The sequence below is a fragment of the Microcaecilia unicolor genome, chromosome 6, assembly GCF_901765095.1.
Source record: "Microcaecilia unicolor chromosome 6, aMicUni1.1, whole genome shotgun sequence".
Taxonomy (NCBI): Eukaryota; Metazoa; Chordata; class Amphibia; order Gymnophiona; family Siphonopidae; genus Microcaecilia; species Microcaecilia unicolor.
This window is the reverse complement of record NC_044036.1, coordinates 30,736,657-30,764,145: the sequence shown is the minus strand read 5'-3', so window position 1 is coordinate 30,764,145 and position 27,489 is coordinate 30,736,657. Positions and strand designations below refer to the sequence as shown.

Here is a 27,489-nt window from a genome sequence, read left to right as displayed (position 1 = left end):
GTTAAGCGTGGGAAGCTTGCTACACTAGTGTTTTCCAAAGGAATGCTCTGCGCCAGTGGTGTAGCTATCGGGGGGGGGGGGGGCCACGGGGGCCTGGACCCCCCTGAATTGGCTCTAGGCCCCTGGTAGACCCGCGCCAGCTGAATCATTTGTCCAGCGCTAGTCTCCATCTCATTTCATTAACATGAGCGTGCAGGACGTGAGGAGAAAAGAGAGCAGGGCAGGCAATGTGACGGTGACCAGCGCTGGACAAGCGTTTCAGCTGGCGGAGATTGGGGTCCCCTGGCAGTCAAGGTATGTGCGGCAGCGGCGATGCTTCAGCTGGCGGGGGTTGGGGACCCCCCCCCCCCAGCAGCCAAGATATTTGCAGCGGTGGCAGTGGGTGGGGCATGGCAGGGGGGCACGGGGAGGTGGATGAAAATGTGCCCCCCCCTACTTTGGGCTTTGGCCCCCTCCCACCTATTATAGTGTGGATCTTAACAACACCTAACTTTGGGTGCCACCTAGTGAATCTGGTCCACAGCATCTGAGGGGAGACACAGATTCCAATGACAAGACCCTGGGGTTTCTCAGTCCAGCTTTTACCCAGGGTGACAGAATTCATTCAACTAGTCACATTTTCATTGCATTTTAAAAGATTGTTAGCTTGGAATAATCAAATAACATACACAAATATTCTCAATTAAACCAGTCAACTATGATGGAAGATCTGACACGGCACAAGACTGTCAAAAAAACACACATATTTTCAAAGCATTTAGACTTACAAAGTTCCATAGATTTCTATGCAACTTTGTAAGTCTGTGTGTTTTGAAAATTAGCACCTGTATGTACTTTTTTTAAAAATTTATTTATTTTTGTATCCCACATTTTCCCACCTATTTGCAGGCTCAATGTGGCTTACATAGTACCGGAGAGGCTTTGAAGTCTCCGGTGAACAAATAACTATCCTTGTGCACACTTCATATGTTCAGGACTGAATCATTGTAATCACTGTCATCTGTGGTTATAGAAACTAATTAAAAAAAAACCCAAACAAGTGATTAATGCGGTATTAGTGTAAAAGATTCCAATTCTCTTTCCATCTGGGACCAGCTTCACAAGGCTTTTCTCTCCAGAGCTGTCATAGTCTGTGCTAGTCACAAGGTGACTCGGGCTCCTTAGGTTGACAATCGCCTCCAGGGAGATAACTGTGACGATGGGTTGTCGTCTTCCATCAGTTCTTAGTGCTTCCAATTCAACGGCCTATTCTGAAGCAGAAGCTGGAGGTAAAATCTACAGAAGTCCTCCAAGATACCTCTCTACTCTTAGATTACCACAAAGGAGTTTCGAGAACTTTCTACAGTATTAGGCAAACCTAGTACAGACCCCAAATCCATTAACCCACTAAACTGCCCCCATGAAAACACCCACTTATGATATGTTTTTCAAGGGTGGGGAGAGTACAAAGTGCAAGACAGAGGCAGAGGTTCCAGAAATGCCCTTAAATTGTTCTAAATCCATTCAGAAAAGTAGGTCCTCTTCATCGCCCTCGATTCTACTCATTAGAAGTACCACCAATTTCATTGTATTTACAACAGATCTCATTCTGTTGGCAGTTGCTGTTAAAGATTTTGGATGCGAATGGCCACATCGTCTTTGTTCTGTTCCAGAAACTTTTCACAGGCCTGAAAGATAGTGTAGAAATCCGAGGAGAGCCCAGCAATGTTTGTGGTAAGGTACGAGATAAATCCTGACGTGAACTGATTGTAGTAGGATACCTGGAAACCACACACACAAACACAAAAAACAACTGAAGTCACCCACGCATTAATAATGCATAAAAAAACTGAAGTCACACATATATTAATAATGTGTTAGTTCTGGAACATGAGCTTCATAGCATTGATTCTGTTTTACGTTTTAGAAAATTATTTTTTAGTCTGGTTTATTGCAATTAGGCATTATTTTGGCTTGTGGTGTGTTTTAATTCTGTGCAAAAGATTTTTTTTTCTTTATAAGCTGTTTTTGTGTTTATTGTAGTTAAAGTTTGTCTATTTTAGTTTGTTTTGATGTTTGTAGTATTTATTGTGTATCTTAACCATGGCAGATGGCAGATTCTGTCAGACTGTAGCACAACTCTACACACTGCCACACTGGGCCCCTCTCAGAAAGACACTGTCTCTGGGGATCTCAACACATGCTGCAAGAGTTTGGCCAGAAAGAATAAGTCAATAAACAGCTTCCCCTTCTGTTACTAGCACTTCTGCCTATAACTAATTCCCAGCTCTGGCCCTGGAGTCCATTTTTAGAACTGTACCAAGCAGTGGCGTAGCCAGACCTCGAGGTGGGAGGGGGCCAGAGCCCAAAGCGGGAGGGGCCACATTTTGGTCCGCCTCCCCACCCACTGCACATACCTTGGCTGGTAGGGGTCCCCAACCCCCGCTAGCTGAAGCACCACTGCTGCTGCACATACTTTGGCTGGCGGGGGTCCCCAACCTCCGTCAGCTGAAGTGTTTGTCCAGCGCCGGTCTCCAGCGTTGCCACATTGCCTGTCCTGCTTTCTCTTCCCCTCGTGCCAGATGTGAGGGGAAGAGAGAGCAGGGCAGGCAATGTGGCGGCGCTGAATACCAGCGCTGGACAAACGCTTCAGCTGATGGGGGTTGGGGACCCCCGCCAGCCAAACCAGGGGCACAGAGCCGCTTTAAGGGGGGGCCCAGGTCCTCCGTAGCTACGCCACTGGTACCAAGGGCTGGGAGAGGGGTGCAGCCACAAATACAGAGGGGTGTGAAAACTGCTGACAGCAATACCAACCCCTCTCATTAGTGGTGGTGAAGTGGGTGCAGCGGGGGGGGGGGGGGGAATACAAGGAAGTACTTCCAACACAGATACAGGGAAACATCACGTTCAATGTAGTAGACACCTTGTTGTGGTGAATGCACCTCTAAGACTCAACACGGTGCCATGTTTCGCTGTTTCCGCCTGCATCAGGTGTCCGTAAACATACAGCCTCGAGCGTACTTACTATCGAAACAAGAGGCTGTTAAGAGAACAAGGTTGGCGTTTGTACCTTCAGAAAACAACTGCGCTGCGAAGCGCAGACTCGTCTCAACGAAGAGCAAATAGTCAGACACGGCACACCTATAGCTTGGTACAATTTTTCCTTCTCCCGGCTCCCCCACTCCTGAACAGGCCTAGGTTTCACGATTTGCCCAGTGAATACATTTTCTATAGGATGACATATTATTTGCGTATTTCATTTACCCTGTTACCTACTATGGCCCCAGAGGGCTGCAGAACAGTGACCATGTATAGTTTACCCATGTAACTGCAACTTACTGCCAATTAACTCCAATTATCAGTCATTATTTGTTGTTTGCGCCAAATAGTGACTAGTTTGCCAATTAACTTATGCACATAATTGGCAGTATTCTATAACCTGTGCCTGAAATTGTGACTATTAAGCATGAAAATGTGCACCCTTCTTCCCGGGACCAGTCTTACCTCTGGGCAACTGTTTTTCACAAAGGACTCTGCTTTTCAGCTACAATTGGCTCATGCAAATGAGGCCTTGCAATAGGTCTCTGCAAATGGCTCTACATCCCTTTGACCCCTGTCCTGGGCCAACCCTGCCTCCCCCCAAGATAGTTCCCCCTGATTCAAGGATTAAGACCGGAAAAAGCAGAAACTGGACACACATTCAAGGCAAGGCACAGGAGCAGCCCGACCAGGACTGGTGGTAAACTTGCAGAGGCCTTGGGCAGAGTCTGGGGAGGGGAGGGGGCCCTGAAGGCTGCCTGCAGGCTATGCCTCCTTCAGCTTGAAGAAGGCTTAGGGCCTCTTGTGACTAAATAGTAGTAGTAGTAATGGGGACCCAGGGCAGTTGTCCTCCCCTAACACCAGTCCTGTGCCCAACATCACCACTGCAGCCCAAGACAATGATTCAAGAAGGACCCAACTCTTTCAATCAATCTAAAGAGAAGTCGAAATCTCACCCTTGTTTGCTGGTCGTCATGCTTCCAGATGCAAAAGCCAGCACACAGAGTTTCACCTCGAGTATACTCTGGGTTTTCTGGATATGTAGGTAGAGTTACTGACCGGAATGCAACGACATAAGGATCACTGAAAGAGAAAGGTTGGGTTGAGTACAGACTGCATGCATCATATACCCACACATGTTGCAGAGCGCCTGTGCTAAGATACATCCAACAGATTCAAGGAGCATGTGCAGAAAACTACCCTAGATCTGTACCTTAACACAAAGGCCTCCACCGCTTGTAGGATGTCTAGACTTATTGAGGAGAAGAGAGACTGGGTGATGGAGATACGTGGCTGGGTGTGGAGCTGTGGGGAAAGGAATAGAGACGTCTAGGAAGAGATGGAGGAGATTGAAAGAGGTTCCTGTCAGGGAGATGGAATTCTGCTGTGAAGAGAGACAGAAATGAGCAGTATGGGGAAGAGGGGCTGGGTGATGGGAACAGGCTGAAAGTGGAGCTTTAGGGAGAGGACTAGGAAGGGGGTTAGTACCTGGGAGAGAGAATGCTATTGTGAAAGGCTGAAAGAGGGAAAATCCGCCAGGAAAGCGCGAGCAGCGCTTCTGACGGCATCTTTTTCCCAAACACAGTCTTTTTAAAGGTTAGTATCGCAACTACTTTCACAATTTAATCCTTCCATGTTTTGAAATAAAACATGCTCCTGTTCCCCTTGTTTTAGTTGCGCACATTTTTTCTTTTGTTCCATGTTTATTTTCACCACTGCCCCCGTTCCCTTAGATTTCTGGTAGTGTTTGAGCTCCCTGGCTTTCAATTTTTTTGCATTATCTTTGTTTTTCAAGCACATTTAGTTGTGTACATATTTTCCAAAATTTTTTTCAACAGACTACAACGTTACGTCTGAAGGATCATCTTCAACGTTACTTTGCAATATTTTGCCCTAGAGGTCAGTGTCTTTCAATATATTACACAATCTTTATTACAATTTATCAGGTATCATTAACCCTTTCATTCAATGCTTCATATCTCCTGACAGTTAGCTGTAAAACTTTAAAAGGTTTGTCGTCACCATTGCTACGCAGTACTGTACAAAGCAGGTCAGTGTTATTTCAAACAGAATATCGGAGTTTCTCTCTTGTTATTTTAGCTTCCATTGTCTGATGTTATCCTTATCTTAGATATCTAAATTTGCCATTTTTTCTATATAATTTTATCCATTAATTTTGCATCTTGTCATTTACTTATTTATACTGGTGACATCACATGTCATTTTACATTGAATAGTTTTAATATGTATGTCATTTTAATGCTGTATACATAATGGCACCTAAGTTTTTATGTCATGACATCAAGGCCTTTAACCATTCGTTCCCCTAATCAATATATATGTGTTTCATATTTCTTCGTTATTGTTGCTTAAATTTGTGTGTTTTTGTGATGTTTTTGCTTTCAAAATACATTTATTACATCGCCATTTTACATATAGTATATTTTTGTTTTTAACTTGTATTTGTGTGTATTTTTTTTAAAAATTGTTTGACTATATCGATACACATAAAACTTTCAAAGTTTATAAGTTTATTTAATTTACATATTTATCGTTTTAATTTATTTGCGTGTACCATATTTTGTTTTTTTCCCACTTTTTTTATATATAAATGTATGTTTTTATAGACTCCTGATGCAGGCCTGACGGCCGAAACACGACGTTGTGTCGAGTCTTCAAATTATTAATAAATTGTATATTATCGAACATCCTCAAGTTTCTGGTATCCTTGGTCGCTCTCCCACTTTTTTTTACACGAAAGGCTGAAAGAAACAGAAAAGAGCCGTAAACAGCAGTAGAACTGGCTGATCGGGTCAAGTGCTGGTGGTGGAACTGTAGAGAGAGGATTAGAGGGGGCTAGAAGGGGTAAAGAGAACTGAAAGGAGTTACTGGCAGGGAGAGATAATTCTGCTGTGAAGTACTGGAAGAGACAGAAAGTAGTTGTAAGGGGAAGAGAGACTGGGTAATGGGGACAGTACCTGTGAGTATAGCTGTGTGACTGGAGAAGAAACAGGCTGTGAGGGAGAGAGCATGGACTGTGAAGGGGGAAGGGAGCTGGGAGAAAGAGACAAGATTTGGGAGAAATAAATAGAAGCAGGTAGAGGGGGACACAAGATACAAGAGAAAGAAGACTTGAAAGAAATGGAATGTATCTGTGTGGGGTTGGGAAAAGAGGAGATGATGGAAGGAAGAGACATGAACATGGCATGGGTAAGATGTAGCATGAGGGGGGTGTCACTAGAAGAAAGTGAGAAAATATTTCTTCACCCAATGCATAATTAAACTCTGGAATTCGTTGCCTGAGAACGTGGTGAAGGCGGTTAGCTTGGCAGAGTTTAAAAAGGGGTTAGACGGTTTCCTAACAGACAAGTCCATAAACCGCTACTAAATGGACTTGGGAAAAATCCACAATTCCAGGAATAACATGTATAGAATGTTTGTACGTTTGGGAAGCTTGCCAGGTGCCCTTGGCCTGGATTGGCCGCTGCCGTGGACAGGATGCTGGGCTCGATGGACCCTTGGTCTTTTCCCAGTGTGGCATTACTTATGCACTTATGTAGAGATGCAGGCTATGGAGAGTCAAACACAGAGTAAAGAGAAATGAAAGAAAGCTGGAAGCATAAGAGAAGACCAAGAATAAACAGAGACAGAAGATACAAGACAAACTGTAGACACAAAAAGTCACGATTCTGCACAAAGGTGGAGAATAGATGGAATTTTGCCATTCTCCTCCAGCCCTATGGTCAGCTAAGCTGACAGGAATGAATAATTCTATCCAAAGCCAACATTTCCCTTTTAGTTCAATGATTTTTATTAGCCATTTGACACAACCCATTAGCAGCAGGAAGACAGGAAGAGAGCAGGTTATAGGAATCTGGTCATGAGCGTTCCAGTACACAAGCGCCACCTGTCGCCTAGCATGAGGAGCAGCTGATCAGGGGAGAGAAAGGACCTGAACTTGAAGGAAATGAACTCCACAGGGAGGAGGCCAGAAGAACTGGATGTTGCAGGGAGAGGTGGAGGACAGAAGAGCCATATGCCACAGGGAAAGGAGGCCAGGGCCATACACTGCAGGGAAAGGAGGAAAGAAGAGCCTGACACCACAGGGAGAGGAAAACAGAAGAACCAGATACAGCAGGGAGAGGAGGACAGAACAACCAGGCACCACAGGGCAGTGGCGTAGCCACAGGTGGGCCTGGGTGGGCCAGAGCCAACCCATTTAGGGGCTCAGGCCCGCCCAACAGTAGCACACGTTTAGTGGTAGCTGGTGGGGATCCCAAGCTCCGCGAGCTGAAGACTTCCCCCTGATGGTAAGGAAAACGCTACTCTCCACGATAACGGCACCTGCGCATCCTCAGTTTTCAGTGCATGTCTGCTGCAGACTGCCAAGATGGAAAGAAGCGTTTTCTCACCAGCTGAGGGGGGAGAGAGAACACTTGGTGCCCACCCACTTCTTGCCTAGGCCCACTCAAAATCTGTTGTCTGGCTACGCCCCTGCCACAGGGAGAGGAGGAAAGAATCAGGTACACCAGGGAGGTACTACAGTTGGTGTGACAATCAGGAAAAGAGTCCATTTCTAGGAGTCTTAACAAAAGGATAAAAGCTGCATTACTGTAAAAAAATAAAATAAAATAAAATTTCTAGTGCACACATCAACGTTTTATATACACCAGGGGTAAGCAAACTAGAGTCCGTGCACTAAAACTGGCCAAATGTCTTACTTTTATTGGCCTGCTTAACATTGGGAAAACTGCAATGCTTCTGCCCCACTGTCACTATCTCTGCAGCTGTTCTTGCAACATTATCGTTCAAAAGCCCAAAATTATTATTATTATTATTACATTTGTATCCCGCGCTTTCCCACTCAAAGCAGGTTCAATGCGGCTTACATAGTAATAGGGATTGCAGGATATTGATAAGAAAATAAAAGTTAAAAATAACAGAATAACAAAAGTGGATAAGTAGGTAGAGAAGGACAGGGGTGAAGGAGTAGGAGAGGGGGAGGAAAGGGAAATGGTACTTGATATACCACCTTTCTGAGGTTTTTGCAACTACATTCAAAGCGGTTTACATACATTCAGTTACTTATTTTGTACCAGGGGCAATGGAGGGTTAAGTGACTTGCCCAGAGTCACAAGGAGCTGCAGTGGGAATTGAGCTCAGTTCCCCAGGATCAGAGTCCGCTGCACTAACCACTAGGCTCCTCCTCCACTAGCAACATTCCATGTAGAAGCCTGCCCTTGCAGATTAGCAACACGGCCGCGCAGGCTTCTGTTTCTGTGAGTCTGACATCCTGCACGTACGTGACGTCAGACTCACAAAAACAGAAGCCTGTGCGGCCGCATTGCTGATCTGCAAGGGCAGGCTTCTACATGGAATGTTGCTAGTGGAATAGCAACATTCCATGTAGAATCTCAAATAGTAGCAACATTCCATGTAGAATCTCCAATAGTAGCAACAGAATCTCCAATAGTAGCAACATTCCATCTAGAATCTCCAATAGTAGCAACATTCCATGTAAGTTTCAACATTCCATGTAGAATCTCAAATAGGGAAAGGGAACTGGGACTTGACATGCCGCCTTTCTGAGGTTTTTGCAACTACATTCAAAGCGGTTTACATATATTCAGGTACTTATTTTGTACCAGGGGCAATGGAGGGCTAAGTGACTTGTCCAGAGTCACAAGGAGCTGCAGTGGGAATTGAACTCAGTTCCCCAGGATCAAAGTCCACTGCACTAACCACTAGGCTACTCCTCCACTCAAGCAAGGGTAGAAGAGGCAGGAGGGGGATGGGTTACAGGGTAATCAAATGGAATATTGGTTGGAAAGACATTCAAGGTCATTGTCGTTGTCTCCTGGATATGTGATGGGTAGTAGGATTCATAGAATTAGTTTGGGTCATTAGGATAGGCTTGCTTGAACACATGTTTATGTTGTCATGAAAAGGCGGATATTTTAAATATTCATTAATGACATTCCAAGAGCAACTGTAGCGTTAGGGGTGGAGTTACAGAATATTGGCGCAAATATTGATTGCTATCAACCCAGCCATCAGGGGGGTTCTCACCACTGCCATGCCGGCCAGAACTTGAACCCAAGCTGCTGCAGTATCCAACCTCTACTAATGGCCTGAAGATCAACCTGAGATGCAGGAGGAACACAAGTGCACTCTGCTGAGCTACGGCAAGTTCATCAATAATGGTGTAACACAGAAAGTGGTATATCAAATTCATGACCCTTTGCCTCTTTTTATGTATGTATGTATGTATGCATTTATTTTAATAACTTCTTGGTTTTAATTTAATAGCAGATAGAGGAGTGGAGGAGAGAGGAGGAGGAGTGGCCTAGTGGTTAGGGTGGAGGACATTGGTGATCTGCAAGGGCCGACATCTACATGGAATGTTGCTAGTGGAATAGCAACATTCCATGTAGAATCTCAAATAGCAGCAACAGTGGAGGAGTGGCCTAGTGGTTAGGGTGGTGGACTTTGGTCCTGGGGAACTGAGTTTGATTCCCGGCACAGGCAGCTCCTTGTGACTCTGGGCAAGTCACTTAACCCTCCATTGCCCGCTGCATTGAGCCTGCCATGAGTGGGAAAGCGCGGGTACAAATGTAACAAAAATAGATAACTGAGTATTATGGAGGTATTTAAAGTGATATTACTATTATTAACTCTTTAGACATCTGCTTCTCCTTATCTCGAGCCTCTGCCCCCCCACCCCCCATGGCCCCCATAACCCAGTCATTTCTTTATATATTTATTTATATTTCCAACGTTATATATATATATTGCTTTATACATGAAATCAAAGTCGTTTCCAAATTGGCCCTCAGATCAAAAAGCCCACCCCTGATTTATACCCACCACTGGATACAGAGGGCAAACGCAACAATGCACTGGGCGAAGCTTCTCAAAGCCTCTTTACTCCTGGTGACGCAAGCTCTTAAGAAGTCAGAGACCTGCAAAACGGCCTGCAGGCCCTTCAACCAGGATGGGCCATAGAATGCGCCTCTTTAAAAAAACACTGCAAAAGGTAACACACGCACACCTACCCAGTATCACAAGGTTTCCTCCTTGACGCTAGGATGACAAAGTCCTGCAGCTTGTCCTCCGTGCTCCGCATCATGCTGATGACGTGGTAAATGGCGTCGTCCTCGTCCACCTTCTGCAGCAGCTCACATTTCCTGGAAAGAAGGGAGGCACACTGAGGAAAGGCTGTAGGTCTCACACCATCTCCCTGACCGCAACATTCACAAAACTTGCCAGCTTCTGAGCGCAGGGGTTAACTACGGATTATGGACTTCCAAGTACCCCTCTATGTTGTCCTACATAGATTTTCTTCTCCCTTTAATTTATAAAAGGTATTGGCTTTTTTTTATGGGTAAACCTTATTTTGATTCCCAAACTTTTTACTATGGTGGAACCTCTAAAATATATATATTTTTTAATTTATGCTTTTATCAAAACAATCAACTATACAATTATCCATAAGGCAATATAAACCAAAACTAAAGGCGCTGTTTACTAAGCCGCGCTATAGGCGACCTACTGTTTTTAGTACGTGCTAACGCTAAAGACACCCATAGGAATATATGGGTGTCTAGCGTTAGCAAGCGCTAACTTTTAGCATGCGCTAATAATGGTAGCACCAGTGGCGTTCCTAGGGGCGGATCGCCGATGTGCCCTGCCCCCCGGTGCATCGCAACCCCCCCCCCCCGGGTGCACGCCGCTGGGGGGGGGGGGGGTGCCGCGCGCCGGTCAGCTTCGTTCGTTTCCATGTTCCCTCTGCCCCTGAACAGGTTACTTCCTGTTCCGGGGCAGAGGGAGCATGGAAACGAACGAAGCTGGCCGGCGTGCAGCATCCCCCCCCCCAGCGGCGTGCACCTGGGGCGGTCCGCCCCCCCCCTTGGTATGCCACTGGGTAGCGCACCTTAGTAAACAGAGCCATAAGGAAATAATCTCATTGTTTAGTCGTTTATATATTTATTTTTTTTGTTACATTTGTACCCCGCACTTTCCCACTCATGGCAGGCTCAATGTGGCTTACATGGGGCAATGGAGGGTTAAGTGACTTGCCCAGAGTCACAAGGAGCTGCCTGTGCCTGAAGTGGGAATTGAACTCAGTTCCTCAGTTTCCCAGGACCAAAGTCCACCACCCTAACCACTAGGCCACTCCTCCACTGTTGCTACTATTTGAGATTCTACATGGAATGTTCCAACATTCCATGTAGAAGTCGGCCCTTGCAGATCACCAATGTGGCCGCGCAGGCTTCTGCTTCTGTGAGTCTGAAGTCCTGCATACGTGCAGGACGTCAGACTCACAGAAACAGAAGCCTGCGCAGCCTTCTACATAGAATGTTGCTAGTGGAATAGCAACATTCCGTGTAGAATCTCCAATAGTAGCAACATTCCATGTAGAATCTCCAATAGTATCTATTTTATTTTTGTTATATTTGTACCCCGCGCTTTCCCACTCATGACAGGCTCAATGCGGCTTACATGGGGCAATGGAGGGTTAAGTTACTTGCCCAGAGTCACAAGGAGCTGCCTGTGCCTGAAGTGGGAATCAAACTCAGTTCCTCAGTTCCCCAGGACCAAAGTCCACCACCCTAACCACTAGGCCACTCCTCCAAGAAAGAGAAACAAAAAAAAGAAATAGAAAAATTAACATATCACCAAGGGAGCAGCAAAGAGCTATAATAGCCTATGCCCAGAACGCGTCATTCTCCAGGCAAAACCTTAGGGCTAATGACAACACCAATTTCTTCCCTGGCCACAATAAATTCAATCAGCTGTTTGGGTTCAAAAAACAGAGCAATTTCCCCCTGATAAGTAATACATTTCACAGGAAACTTCAAAATAAATGTAGCACGACGTTTGACCAAAGAGCCAAGAACTCTTTCTTGAGTTTTTGTGTTGCTTCAGACAAATCAGGAAATATACGTACATTTGAGCTCAAGAACTGCTCATTAATATGACGGAAATATAATTTCAAAACACAATCCCTATCGTGTTCCAAAGCTAAAGTCACTAATAGGGGGGATGATCAGAAGAAAACGCCGGCGCTAGAGGCTGTTAGCGCTGGCGTTTGCTACTGCCCCATGATCAGAGCCCTCGAGAGCATGAAACAACACACTCAAGGGCTCTGAACGCAACTAGCATGCAAATGCATGCTAAACAGGGCTAAACATATTCATCCCCAATGATCAGCGACCAGTGCGCCAAAGATTGGGTCGTTGGTCACGGCAAACCCTACGCCAGCTCCGAGATGGCGTTAAGGTTTGCAGATCATTGGGGAGGAATGGTGAGCCCTGTCCAGCATGCATTTGTATGCTGGCAGGCCTCCATTCCCCCCAACAAAGCAAACCAATGATCCCCCCCCTAAGTTCAGGGAGGGCTGGAGATCTGGTGGGTCTCCAGCCCCCCCTAACTCCCGTCAACATGTGCACCAAGTCCCTGGTGGCCCAGTGGGCGACCACCCCCCCCCCCCCAGCGACAGGGGGGCTGGAGGTCCGCTGGACCGCCAGTCCCCCACGACGATCCCCCCCCTAGGTTCAGGGAGGGCTGGAGATCCAGTGGGTTTCCAGCCCCCCCAACTCCCCAGCAAAGGGTCCCTGGTGGTCCAGTGATCAATCCGCTCCCCCTCTCCCTGCCTACCCACCCCCTCTCCCCACCTTGTGGGTCGGAGGAGGGAGGTAGAGATAATTGCGTGCTTAAATTTGCATGCAATTATCTCTGATCATCGGTGTGGTAAAGCCCTGCAATGTTCCGGTGCTATTTTAGAGCGCTGTTTGGAACAGCATGGGGCTTTCGATCATCTGCTTATAAGAGAGTTGCTATAACCTCCAGTGAGCTCTACAAAAGGTTGTTAATTCAAGGTCAACTGGGGCATCCCCCTTCACTTCAACCAAACTCGAACTTCCAGGGTTTCCTCCAAGAGTCAAATATTGAGTTCTTACGAGAATCGAACATTCTCTGGTGGAATAAGCAGTATCTCATAGAAGTATCTATCCACCATTTCAACAGATACTTCCATGTGTTGAAATGGTCCTATTGAAAATACCGTATTTTTCGGACTATAAGACGCACAGGACCATAAGACGCACCTAGGTTTTAGAGGAGGGAAATAGGAAAAAAAAAATTTCCTTTTTCCCTCCTCTAAAACCTAGGTGCTCCGGTGCGTCTTGTCCGAGTTCGGGATCGCCCTCCCCCCGGCCCTGTCACCACTTCTCCCTACTCACGTCACGCGATCTTCCCTGGTGGTCTAGTGACGTCGGGGCAGGAAAGAGCCCCCTCTTTCCTGCCCAGCGCGCTGCTCTCCGTCCTCCTGTATGCTGCCTGACGGTCTCGGCGAGATTCAAAATGGCCGCCGAGAATTGAAGTCTCTGCGGCCATTTTGAATCTCGCCGAGACCGTCAGGCTGCATACAGGAGGACGGAGAGCAGCGCGCTGGGCAGGAAAGAGGGGGCTCTTTCCTGCCCCGACGTCACTAGACCACCAGGGAAGATCGCGTGACGTGAGTAGGGAGAAGTGGTGACAGGGCCGGGGGGAGGGCGATCCCGAACTCGGGGGGAGGGAGGGCGATCCCGAACTCGGGGGGAGGGCGGGAGGGAGGGAAATCGCTACCTTCGGACTATAAGACGCACCCCCCATTTTCCTCCCAAATTTGGGGGGAAAAAGTGCGTCTTATAGTCCAAAAAATACGGTATGTTTTCATACACCAAGGAATCCTCAATTTACATAAACACATAAATGGTTCATACAAGCAGATTCTAAAATCTAATTTCTTGAGGAACCCTTGTTTGGGAATGACTGCCCTATTTTGAAATATTTTCTTCCCCATGCTCCTATCTTCTGTTGATCATTCAGTTTTGCTTTAAAGTTACTTCTTTTAGAGAGCAGGAGGGGAGATGGGTTGAGATCACCAGATTGAGAGGACTGCTTTGCATTCTTAAGCTTCAAGTACACAAGAGCAATGGGCCTCCAAAGGGTGATGATGCGAGTCAGCCACACTGATGCACCTTAAAGAAAGGTGGGAAATGCGGGAGCTACAGCAGACATGGACACCACTCTATTGATACCTTTCCACACTACTCTTAGCAGTGGAAGGGTAAATTAACCCTCAAAATATCTTCAACAAACCTCATGCCACACCTTATATTTGAATTTTCAGCCTCCACCCCCCCCCCAAACAAATACCACCCTGAATGGGGTAAACTACTTGGAAACAACAGCTAGAGCTTAAATCACATACATGACATGCAAAAATCTCCCCCTCACCCCCCACTACGGTACCTGTAGTAATGGTCCCATTCATGCCTGCGGCATAAGTCTGACAGGAGGAGGAAGGCCTGTTTCACATCAATGGCGACGGTCATCTCTACCCGAAAGGACAGAAACGGATCCTCCTCGAGTGTGTAGAGCCGGACCTAGTGCAACACCAGAATGTCATGGATGGAAATTCACACATCTACAGAACAAAGGCTCTTGCCAAGCACACACAAGCAACACAGTACACACACAGACAGCAGCGTGAATCTGGAGTCTCTTCTCATCACAACGCCAAGCCCAGTACCTTACTGATTTCTGTTGCCAGGACCCAGTTGGTTTTTGCCACCAGCATCTTCAGTGCAGAGACATTATTATAGCTCAGATAAACCTAAGAATACACAGAAAATAAGTTACATCCCACAGACACACCAACAAACCCAACATTCTGTAAAACGTTTCTTCCATTACACAGCAGACTGATAATTTGGTAGAACCAGCACAGAGCAGTAAAGAGAAACTAACTTGAATGATCATTAAGAGCACTCGGCAAAAAGAAACATTATAATTCCACTGGAGTTAGTTTCTGGAAAAAAGAGATGCTCTGACGATTACCTCTCATATCCTCCCTCCATCTAGAAGTTAGGGGGGGGGGTGCCACCCATCCTACTTCGACAGTCAAGGGTATGTCACCCACCCCTCCTCCAGAATATTGTAAATGCTGTCTCTTTTGGCTTGCCTGCTTCTACAACCAAGGTCCTACAGGTAATTCAAAGCTCAGACTTATACGGTCAGAGTGGGTGGCAGAGCCGGTGGCGGGGCTGGTGGTTGGGAGGCAGGGATAGTGCTGGGCAGATTTACACGGTCTGTGCCCTGAAAAGGACAGGTACAAATCAACGTAAGGTATACACAAAAAGTAGCACATATGAGTTTATCTTGTTGGGCAGACTGGATGGACCATGCAGGTCTTTTTCTGCCGTCATTTACTATGTTACTATGTTACAGACACCCAATTGATTATTGGTAAGTCTACATTAGGGCACATCACAGCTTATTTCACCGGTAGCCCATTGTAACTGGGGTCATGATTCACAAGGCACTTTCTGGGACTGGCCCTAAATATTTGCAAGACGTTTGCGTTCCTAGGTACCGATGCTGAGTATCCTTTTTATTTCAGGTACCCATTCATTTCAGAGGTTTGGAGGTCCACATCAAGGCTGTTTCTGGTCCTGAATCATAGAACTTTCTTCCCAATGAAGTAAGGTCAGAGTACAACATTATTCAGCTCCATAAAAAGTTCACGGAATTTGACTTTTCATAGTGTTTTACTCTAAAGTCATGTTTTATGTTTACAGTTTTATGTTGCTGTTTCTAGTGTATGTTAATATTGTTTCTAATGTCTTAGGTGTAACGCACTCAGAAATGAGCATAGTTAAGACAAATATTCAGGAGATGATAGTCAGCTGGTCCCTCCATCAGTCTGCATCACCTCTATTCAGTTTCTCTGTATCCAAGGTGGTAAAGCAGTCATAGTCATAATGACTGCAGAACAATTTATTCAAACGAGAGTGGAGGAGTGGCCTACTGGTTAGGGTGGTGGACTCTGGTCCTGAGGAACTGAGTTCGATTCCCACTTCAGGCACAGGCAGCTCCTTGTGAGACTCTGGGCAAGTCACTTAACCCTCCATTGGCCCATGTAAGCCGCATTGAGCCTGCCGTGAGAGGGAAAGCCCAGGGTACAAATGTAACAAAAATAAACTAGATACTATTGGAGATTCTACATGGAATGTTGCTACTATTGGAGATTCTATATGGAATGTTGCTATTCCACTAGCAACATTCCATGTAGAAGGCTGCGCAGGCTTCTGTTTCGCTGCGCAGGCTTCTGTTTCTGTGAGTCTAACAGACTCACAGACGCAGAAGCTTGCGCGGCCACATTGGGGATCTGCAAGGGCTGACTTCTACATGGAATGTTGCTAGTGGAATAGCAGCAACATTCCATGTAGAATCTCAAATAGTAGCAAGAGTGGAGGAGTGGCCTAGTGGTTAGGGTGGTGGACTCTGGTCCTGAGGAACTGAGTTCGATTCCCACTTCAGGCACAGGCAGCTCCTTGTGACTCTGGGTAAGTCACTTAACCCTCCATTGCCCAATGTAAGCTGCATTGAGCCTGCCATGAGTGGGAAAGCGCGGGGTACAAATGTAACAAACAAAAAAAAAAGAGACACTAGAAGACATTAGATGTCAGACAAACAAAGGTCTTTCCCAAGGGGTTTAATTCTGCAGCAAGGTAAAAAAGGATTTCCTCTGCTAGACAAGGGCCTCTAATGTCACATAGCATGAACACTCCTGCTCGCAGGGAAGTCCTGTGAATGAACATAAGAATAGCCATAATGGGTCAAGACCAATGGTTCATCTAACCCAGCATCCTGTTTCCAAAGGTGGCCAATCCAGGTCACAAGTACCTGACAGCAACCCATATAGTAGCAAGATTCCACGATACCAATTCCAGGGCAAGCAGTGGCTTCCCCATGGCTGTCTTAATAGCAGACTATGGACTTTTCCTCCAGGAACTTGTCCAAACCTTTTATTAAACCCAGATACGCTAACTGCTGTTACTACATCCTCCAACAACAAGTTCCAGAGCTTCGTTATTTGCCGAGTGAAAAAAAATATTTCCTCCTATTTGTTTTAAAAGCATTTCCATGCAACTTCATTGAGTGTCCCCAGGTCTTTGTACTTTTTGAACGAGTAAAATATTGATTCACTTCTATTTGTTCTACACCTCTCAGGATTTTTGTAGACCTCAATTGTATCTCCCCTTAGCCCTCTCTTTTCCAAGCGGAAGAGCCCTAACCTCTTTAGCCTTTCCTCATACGAGAGGAGTTCCATCCCCCTTTATCATTTTAGTCGATCTTCTTTGAACCTTTTCTAATTCCACTACATATTTTTTAAAGACACAATATTCTTGGTCTTATTTACCATCCCCTTCCTTCCTAGCATCCTGTTTGCTTTTTTTGGCTGTCGCTGCACAATGGGCAGAAGATTTCAGCGTACTGTCTATGACACCTAGATCTTTTTCTTGGGTGCTGACCCCCAAGGTGGACCCTAGCATCAGGTAACTATGATTTGGATTATTCTTCCCAATGCGCATCACTCTGCAATTGTCCACATTAAATTTCATCTGCCATTTGGATGCCCAGTCTTCCAATTTACATAGTAACATAGTAGATGACGGCAGAAAAAGACCTGCACGGTCCATCCAGTCTGCCCAACAAAAGGTCTTTCTGCACTTTTTCACAGACCGCATGTGTTTTAACAACCTTGAATAGTTTTGTGTCACCTGCAAATTTAATCACCTCACTTGTCACTCAGATTTCCAGATCATTTATAAATATGTTAAGCAGCACCAGTCCCAATACAGATCCCTGCGGCACTCCACTATTCACCCTCCTTCACTGAGAGAAATAGCCATTTAACCCTACCCTCTGTTTTCTGTCCAATAACCAATTCCTAATCTACACCAGAATATTGCCTCCTATCCCACGACTTTTTAATTTTCTCAGGAGTCTCTCATGAGGAACTTTGTCAAAAGCTTTCTGAAAATCTAGAAACACTGCATCAACCAGCTCACCTTTATCGACATGTTTGTTCACGCTTTCAAGGAAATGAAGCAAATTGGTGAAGCAAGACAGGATGCTGGGCTTGATGGACCTTTGGTCTTTCCCAGTATGGCAATGCTTATGTACTTATGTACTTGGGATTCTGAATGGAATCTTGCTACTCTTTGAAAGTCTGCATGGAATCTTGTTATTCTTTAGAATTCTAGAATCTTGCTATTCTTTGCTGTTGTACATGGAATGTTGCTACTCTTTGGGTTTCTGCAAGGTACTTGTGATCTGGATTGGCCACTGTTGGAAACAGGATGCTGGGCTTGATGGACCTTTGGTCTTTCCCAGTATGGCAATGCTTATGTACTTATGTACTTGGGATTCTGAATGGAATCTTGCTACTCTTTGAAAGTCTGCATGGAATCTTGTTATTCTTTAGAATTCTAGAATCTTGCTATTCTTTGCTGTTGTACATGGAATGTTGCTACTCTTTGGGTTTCTGCAAGGTACTTGTGATCTGGATTGGCCACTGTTGGAAACAGGATGCTGGGCTTGATGGACCTTTGGTCTTTCCCAGTATGGCAATGCTTATGTACTTATGTACTTGGATTCTGAATGGAATCTTGCTACTCTTTGAAAGTCTGCATGGAATCTTGTTATTCTTTAGAATTCTAGAATCTTGCTATTCGTTGCAGTTGTACATGGAATGTTGCTACTCTTTGGGTTTCTGCAAGGTACTTGTGATCTGGATTGGCCACTGTTGGAAACAGGATGCTGGGCTTGATGGACCTTTGGTCTTTCCCAGTATGGCAATACTTATGTACTTAAGACTTCCTCTTGGCTGAATCCATGCTGACTGTTCCATAATTTTATTCTTCATAATAGTTTCCAGAGTCCTTGGTCTGGAGCCAAAGGAGTAGGACGCTCAAAGTACTGCATGATCCACTCAAGGCTTTCAGATACGGCAAGTTCTGTTCAGAAACTGCAAAGCAGTTTTAACCAAAGACTTGTAGCTAATTTTTAAAGGGAAACAATGTGTGCACTTATCCATGGATACAAAGTACCAACAGACTTTGAAATTGGTTTTTGCATGGGCAAAAATTTGCTAGAAAAGCAATGAGCATGGACTTCTGTCTTTATCACGGCAAAATCTACTCAGAGATGCCAGATAATTCACAGCAAGACAGCAGCTCTCTTTACTACAAGGAAAGAGAATCACCATTAACTTTCTCTCAAAGTCAGACTAATAGACTATAATTTCCCACCTGCCTGCTGCTGCAGCCTTTGTGCTTTGTGCTCCTGTTCCAGCTGGGGAGCCAAGCACGAGGGCACTCTGTCCCACTGACATCACCAAGTAGGCTGAATTACCACTGGCCTACCTAAGGGGTGACCCTAAGGGATTTGCCCCTTTGATGTGCCCCTCCTAGCATGCCAATGATTTTATAATCTTTCCAGGTTCTTTTGTGCTTTATCTTAACTTTTGGAAGCAGCTTTGCTGAGTGCAGAAGGGTCTAGGACAGTGATGGGCAACCTTTTGAGCTTGGTGTGTCAAAATTCGCCAAAAAACCGAGCATAACTCGGGTGGTGTGTCACTTCGAGAAAAAAACCATAATTTCGCGATATTTATAGTTTAAATAACAAAAATGTATAATTGTAATATATAACTGTATTTAATAAACCAAAACCTAATTATTTAACTTACCTGCTTAGTGACTTCTTTGTTCATCTGTCAGTCGGTTTCTTTTGTTGGTCTTGATATTATTTAACTTGTGTGGGGTGCCGTGAACTAAGATAAGTGAGGGGGAGGGGGAATTCTTTAACTAATCTGCCTATTAGTGACTTTTTTTGTTGCTGAATTTCATAGGCTAAATCTTCAATTGAAGGTTGGTATTTTGTACACTTCAAGCCCAAGCAAGCGCTACTAACTTCATCTTTCAATCTGTTTTTTTTGTTGGTTTTGATATTATTTAACGTTGAGAATAAGGTTTCACAAAAGTATGTAGAGGGAAAAATTGTGAGTAAAGCCATTGCTATATTTTTCAGGGTGCTAAAAGTGTCTGGTAATCGGATCCAGGCACTCCAAATTTCCTGGTAACTCAGATATTCTCTTAATAATTGCATCTTTATTCTGCATATCGTGAAATAGAACTGGTGCACATCTTAGGAGAGTTTCTTTAATAAATCCTCCCTCACTGAGTGCTTTTCCATGCTGAGCTATGGAGTGAGCAATGCTCAAACTTGCAGATGTTAAATTTGTAGAACCTTTTACAAATTTAAGGATGGAATTAGATTGGCTCTTATAAAAGTGTAGCTGCCTGGAAATGTATTCCTTCCTTTCATCCTCACTTTTTTTCAAGAGCTGGGAATGATTAGTTTCAAAATGTCTATTTATATTCCACGTTCTGCTTACTATCGTTTCAGTACATAGAACGCAAAATGATCTGCCATTTTTTTCTATAATGCCATACATCTCGGTCCATGTCTCTTGAAAGGGTCGGCTACTGCTACTACCACTTCCTTTACTTAACCTTGGTTTTTTATTTTTTGGGTTCTCCATCAGGGGGGCAGTGACAGAAGATAGAATTATAGATAGCCTGTTAGCCCTGCAGGCAATTAGGGGTTAACTAGCCTAACTGACCACCTTATGTAAATTAAGACGGCTGCCGCTATTTCTAATGGCGGGAAACGGCACCCATAGCACATGCCCTCGCCTCTCCCAGCCTCCCCCTCACCTATCTCAGTAATGATGGTCAATTACAAATCCACGACACCCCAGAACAGTAGATTGGATGATGGTTGCTGGTAATGGTGATCACAGGGCCCTCAGAGATGCGTCCCCCACGGCATTCCGCTGCTCTCTGCTCCGCCGGCCGGAAGTGAGATCAAAGATCCCCTAACGGCCGTGCAGGAGCCGGGGCAGAGGGAGCAGCAGGGAGGGAGCCAATAGGAGCGCACACGGCACCCCCCTCCAGCGGGTAAACATGCACCGGGGGGAGGGGGTGATTTCACCGGGGGAGGGAGGTCGCGCTCAAGGAACTCCGCTGCTTCTCCGCGTGTCACCGAAAATGGCTACGCGTGTCAGTACTGACACGCGTGTCATAGGTTCGCCATCACTGGTCTAGGAAGTAGAGGGCAAAGGACATTATAATGCCTTTGTATCGCTCCATGGTGCGACCGCACCTCGAATATTGTGTTCAATTCTGGTCGCCGCATCTCAAAAAAGATATATTGGAATTAGAAAAGGTGCAGAGAAGGGCGATGAAAATGATAAAGGGGATGGGATGACTTCCCTATGAGGAAAGGCTAAAGAGGCTGGGGCTCTTCAGCTTGGAGAAAAGGCAGCTGAGGGGAGATATGATAGAGGTCTATAAAATAATGAGTGGAGTTGAACGGGTAGATGTGAAGTGTCTGTTTACGCTTTCCAAAAATACTAGGACTAGGGGGCATGCAATGAAGCTACAATATAGTAAATTTAAAACGAATTGGAGAAAATGTTTCTTCACTCAACATGTAATTAAACTGTGGAATTCGTTGCCAGAGAATGTGGTAAAGGCGGTTAGCTTAGCAGAGTTTTAAAAAGGTTTGGACGGCTTCCTAAAGGAAAAGTCCATAGACCAATATTAAATTGGACTTGGGGAAAATCCATTATTTCTGGGATAAGCAGCATAAAATGTTTTGTACTTTTTTGGGGATTTTGCCAGGTATTTGTGACCTGGATTGGCCACTATTGGAAACAGGATGCTGGGCTTGATGGACCTTTGGTCTGCCCCAGTGTGGCAATACTTATGTACTTGGGATTCTGAATGGAATCTTGCTACTCTTTGGGGTTCTACATGGAATGTTGCTACTCTTTGGGGATCTTGCCAGGTATTTGTGACCTGGATTGGCCACTGTTGGAAACAGGATGCTGGGCTTGATGGACCTTTGGTCTGTCCCAGTATGGCAATACTTATGTACTTATGATTTGTTGGTTTATGATGATCAGTATATAGTATACGTCATTGTTATTTATGATTAACATATAATAGTGTATGATTATAGTACATTAGAAATATTATAGGCTGGTTGAACATTAGTTTTGGTCTCTGGTTCCTGGAGTAGAGCTAGAGAATATATATATTTTTTTCATGTTACTCATGTTGCATTTTTGAATATTTTATATGACATAATCTCTGGATCTATTTTTGGAAAAGGGCAGGCCAGAAAATTGAAATGAAATCAAATGAAAATCTAATCTATGTGCTGTTTCCCAACCCAGTCCCTGGGAACACCTCTTCTCAAGAACGTTAAAAATACTGTGGCAAAAGGCTTTGGAAAAGTGCCCTCTATATCCTTGGCACATGCATTTTGACATCATATTTTATACATTTTTAGTTTATTTTTAATTGTGGTCTTCTTATTATTCTACTTATTGGTTTGGTTATTGTTTTAAATGTGTATGTTTTGTTGTACCTCAGTTAGAATTATAGACGATGAGAAATTCTTAAAGTAACTAAAACTGAATAATAAAAAGTGGATGAACAAGGTAAACTGGAGCCCCCTAGAGTAGGCACCTCCCCCTTTCCGCATAAGGCACAGTGTGGCAGCGCCACTCTTACCTGGTTACTTGGATCCCAAGGCACAGATAACGGTACTTCCGACTGTTTGCAAGAGATAACATATTTCCTAGGGGAATGACAAGACCATCACTTCAGCTTGCGCACAGGACGCCACACACGGGTAATACAGATCACAGCATACTGTAGCTCAGGCATGCGCAGCGCTACGCATCAGAGAAATGCTCGTCCAGTCTGTCGGATGTTCTGCTTATTTGAAGGAGACAGTATCGTAATCGTATTTCTCAAATGCAACTGCAAGCTGCTTTTTTTTTGTGGCCGAATCTGATAATATGAACTGAGTAATTTTGGAAAAATCTATCAAGGCAGCCACAGGCTGAGAAACTGTTGTGAGAACCCCTATTATAAAAGGAACCCCTGCTTCCTATACACCCTCCAAGAGGCACAAGGTGAACGATATCATCAGTAAGCCGCATTGAGCCTGCCATGAGTGGGAAAGTGCGGGGTACAAATGTAATAAAAATAAAATAAATATCGCAATACAGAATATCTAACACAAACTCTAGGATATCTGCTCCGGGAGCTTTCCAAAACTGTCATGTGGGGCGGAGTATGGATTATCAAAGAACCCTTTAGGGAATATATGGGGTCAATCTACCATTAAATGATTATATATATAACAGAGAGAAGATTTAACTTTCAGAGCAGTTACAGAATTAACTCTTAACTTCCTAAATCAGAGATTTTCAACTATTTTCATCTCATGGCACACTTACATGGTGCTAAAATTGTCGAGGCACATCCATACACATGGTCCAGCATTTTACCTTCTCTCCCAGCCCCACCCACCCCCATCCCCACACATTTTACCTTCTCTCCCCCCCACTCCCACACTCACACCCACACATCGTACAGCATTTCAACTTCTTCCTCCCCCCCCCCCTAGCCAGGAATTTATCTTCTCTCCCAGAAATAGTCCAGCATTTACCGTCTCTTCCCCCCTCCCTCACAAATGGTCCATCTTCTCTCCAGCCAGCAATCTGGCATCTCCCCTTGTCTCTCTTGACCCCCCACCCTCCGTACCTTTTCAAAGTTTTCTTGTCTCTAGCAGTCGGCAGCAGCAAGCAATGACTGATACAGCCTGCTTGCATTAACCCCAGAGCCTTCTCTTTGACACTTCCTGCCTAAGGAAGTTACATCAGAAGGCTCCGGGGTTGGCACAAGCAGGCTGTGTGAATTGCTGCTTGCTGCTGCCGACTGTGAAACTTACTCCATTCCAGCACAAAAGCTGGCCCAACTCCCATGGCACAACGTGCCGTGGCATAGAGGCTGAAAAACGATGCGCTAAATAATCCTAGCATTCTCCTCACGCAAGGGGCGTAGCCAGACATCCAATTTTGGGTGGGCCTGGGCCCAAGATGGGTGGGCAGAACTCTGCCCTGTCCCACAAGTGATTTGGTCTCTCCCTCTCTCGCCTGCATGCCATATGGTCTCTCAAACATCCCCCTCCCCCGCATACCTTTTAAATAGCAGATTTTCACTGGCAGCGAACAGCAACTAATATACACTGCTCATGTTGGCCCCACAGCCTTCCCTCTGATGCAACTTCCTGTTTCCGCATAGGCGGGAATACATTAGGCTGGTATGCAGGAAGGACAGTTGTTGGGAATTTTCAGCTGGTGGGGCTTGGGGATCCCTGCCAGACACTTCATAGGTGTGCTGCGACTGGGTGGGCCTGAGCCCAAAGTGGGTGGGCCTGGGCCCACCCTTGGCTACGCCACTGCCTCATGCCCTCAGCACTCACCTGTCCAGCCTAATCTTTTTCCTTGCGTTTGCTTCTTTGTGTCTTCTTTCTCCATCCTGTTAAAATGCATTTGAAAAACAAAACCCAGAATCGTGATCAGCCCCTCTAAGAGCTCTTTTTATGAAATTACAACTTGCTTCGTATCAGCATTGTGGATGAGATAAAAGCAGTAGGCAGAGAGGGGCCACCAGAGTCATAAGCAGCGCACAGCAGTCTGTGCCACCCTGGAAGAGAGGGAACTGACAGCCTTGCTGGCCACCCACTGGCACACAGCTAGTGTCTTTAAGGAACATGCCTCCCCCTATAAACCCCCAATCCCCCCTCCACAACTTTCAGCAGCCACAGATTTCTGAGTCGACCGTGAGTGACAGCTGAGGAGAGGACTAGCGGCCCTACCATTAGACCAACTGAGGCGGGAGTCTCAGGTGGCACACTCCAGGAGCACCACTCTCCCCTTCCCCAGGTTTACCTTATTTTTTTTTTTCTTTTCCAAAAGGCAGCAGTGTCAGCAGTAGCGACTCCCATAGGCTGCCCTGCCGCCGGCCCCGGCCTCCTCTCCCTACTGCGGCCCGCTTCTTGATGTACCGTCCTCTTTCCTCACAGAGCCGAGACGCAGTAAAGCGAAAAGGCCGGTGCCGGCAGCACCACAGCAGGGCAGCCTACGGGAATCACTGCCGCTGCCTGGAAAAGAAAAAAATAAGGTTGAGGAGGGAAGCAGGACGATGCCAGACTGGGGCGCAGGCGGCATCTCATCCCTGCCTCAGGTGACAGATTGTCTTGGGCCACCCCTGGAGGGCAGCATACATAATAACAAAGGGAAAGGGAGATAAAATCAAAATAAGCCACACTAGCCCTTCCTAGACAGCAGGCATCTGCCTAGTTCAGGACATGTTTCCACTGCTGTAAGCATTATCCCCCCCCCCCCCCCCAATTCTGTAAAATTTATGCTTAACGTCCAAAGGTGGGTGCCCAATTAATAGAACGTCAGCTGTGTGTGCAATTTAATAAGTGGCTATTAACTGGAATTAACAGGCAATTATTGGCTTAAATTTGTGTTAACTGGCACATGCACAACTGACCTTAGTCTATATTCTAGAAGCTGTGAACACAATTTCTCTCATACAACTTCTAGGGGGTGTGGCTGTGGGAGGGGCATGGGCAGGGTCAGGGGCGTGCCTATGTGTTACGTCTGCAGGTTATTGAATATTAGGGGTCAGTGACGATCCTAGGTTGGCTGCCACCCGTGGCAGATCGCCGATGCACACCCCCCCCCCCGGGTGCAGCACGACACCCCCTCCCCCCCCCCCCCCCCCCCCCCGGGCGCATTCTTAGCTGCTGGGAGCAGCCGCGCGGCTCTCAGCTCCCTCTGCCCCAGAACAGGAAGTAGCCTGTTCCGGGGCAGAGGGAGCCAACAGGCACGCGGCTGCTCTCTGCACCCCTCCAGCGGCGTGCACCCGGGGCGGACAGTCCCCTCCTTGGTACGCCACTGTTAGGGGTTACACCTTTAACTGTCAAAAGCTAGGCACAAGCAGTTACACCAGCCTTTAACATGGCATAAGTACTCGCGCCTAAGGTTACATGTGAAACTGCTGTTATTAAGTTTGCACTCTACGCGCCAGGGGGGTAGATACATGGGGCCACGGGGACCTGGGCCCCGCCAGATTTGGCTCTGGCCCCCGCCGACCCTTTTGACCCCCCCCCCCCTTCCTGCCACCACCATCGGGTACCTACCTGTGCTGGTGTGGGTCCCTAACCCCTGCCAGCCGAAGTCCTCCTCAGCCGGTCTCCGGGCCGGAGCGTTGCTGCAGCTGATGTGGAAGCCTAGGAATCTGTTTCTTCTGTGTGAGTCATCCTGACGTCCTCAGGAGCGTTAACCTCCTGTGAAATTCTCCCATATATGATGTCATCAATCAATCAATGAACTATGATTCCCAAGATGTAAAAGCAAACTGAAGAACGCTGTTAATCTATTCTCCGGCCCGACCATAAATCCGCTACGGTGGATCTGAAGATTTATGGTCGGGTTGGAGAATGTATTGAAAGTTAACAGCATTCAGCAGTTCACTTTTACATCGCGGGAGTGATAACTTATTTATTTATTGTATTTGTACCCCACATTTTCCCCCCTTTTTGCAGGCTCAATGTGGCTTACAGAGTATAGATATGATAACGTCGTTACATGATTTAAAAAAACAGTCGATCATAAGTACATAAGTAATGCCATACTGGGAAAAGACCAAGGGTCCATTGAGCCCAGCATCCTGTCCACGACAGCGGCCAATCCAGGCCAAGGGCACCTGGCAAGCTTCCCAAACGTACATACATTCTATACATGTTATTCCTGGAATTCTGGATTTTTCCCAAGTCCATTTAGTAGCGGTTTATGGACTTGTCCTTTAGGAAACCGTCCAACCCCTTTTTAAACTCTGCTAAGCTAACCGCCTTCACCACTGTCTCCGGCAACGAATTCCAGAGTTTAATTATACGTTGGGTGAAGAAAAATTTTCTCCGATTTGTTTTAAATTTACTACACTGTAGTTTCATCGCATGCCCCCTAGTCCTAGTATTTTTGGAAAGCGTGAACAGACGCTTCACATCCACCTGTTCCACTCCACTCATTATTTTATATACCTCTATCATGTCTCCCCTCAGACATCTCTCTTCCAAGCTGAATAGCCCTAACCTCCTTACTCTTTCTTCATAAGCAAAGGTGAAAGAGGATTTAGATGGAAAGGTGTTAGGTAAGGTCGTGTGAGAGGTGTTGTTTGGTGTACTTGGGTGGTTTAAGGAATGATTTGTTCATTGACTGATTGATGACATCATATCTGGGAGAATTTCACAGGAGGCGAACGCTCTTGGAACTATTTCTTCTTTAAGGTTCAACATTCTTGGCAGCTGATGTTTGTGGATTTATTATTATTTATAGAAAACATTTTTTTCCAGTATAACCATTACGCTAAGTGGCTAGTAGTGTGAATGGGCCATATGAATGTGTTAGGTATGATATTATTTGTGCATAATAAATATTTTGATATTTTATATTATATAGACAGATAGATAATAAAAAAATGAATATTTACAATCTATCCACTCCCTTCCTTTAGTCACTTCTCACAGGGATGGGGGTGGCATGCTGACATAAAAGTAACAAGGGGGGACAAGGAAAAAGGAAGGAATATTTAAAGCACATTCAATATTCCCTTCTCAATTTTTAAAATTCTCTTCAGTATC

At 45.6% G+C, this 27,489-nt stretch overlaps 1 protein-coding gene across 3 annotated transcripts in view; it reads right to left on the bottom strand.

The window, feature by feature from the left end:
• Positions 1-888: 888 nt before the first annotated feature.
• Positions 889-27,489, bottom strand: part of ACOT11 (acyl-CoA thioesterase 11) — a 108,514-nt gene continuing 81,913 nt past the window's right edge. For all 3 annotated transcript variants that reach the window (XM_030207136.1, XM_030207134.1, XM_030207133.1), the window contains exons 10-16: positions 24,259-24,314; positions 22,497-22,563; positions 14,597-14,680; positions 14,317-14,450; positions 10,074-10,205; positions 3,975-4,101; positions 889-1,760 (exon numbers count right to left, since the gene is read on the bottom strand). In XM_030207136.1, coding sequence (XP_030062996.1) covers positions 1,605-1,760; positions 3,975-4,101; positions 10,074-10,205; positions 14,317-14,450; positions 14,597-14,680; positions 22,497-22,563; positions 24,259-24,314 — 756 coding nt within the window. In that variant the 3' untranslated portion in view covers positions 889-1,604. The remainder of the gene's footprint in view (positions 1,761-3,974; positions 4,102-10,073; positions 10,206-14,316; positions 14,451-14,596; positions 14,681-22,496; positions 22,564-24,258; positions 24,315-27,489) is intronic.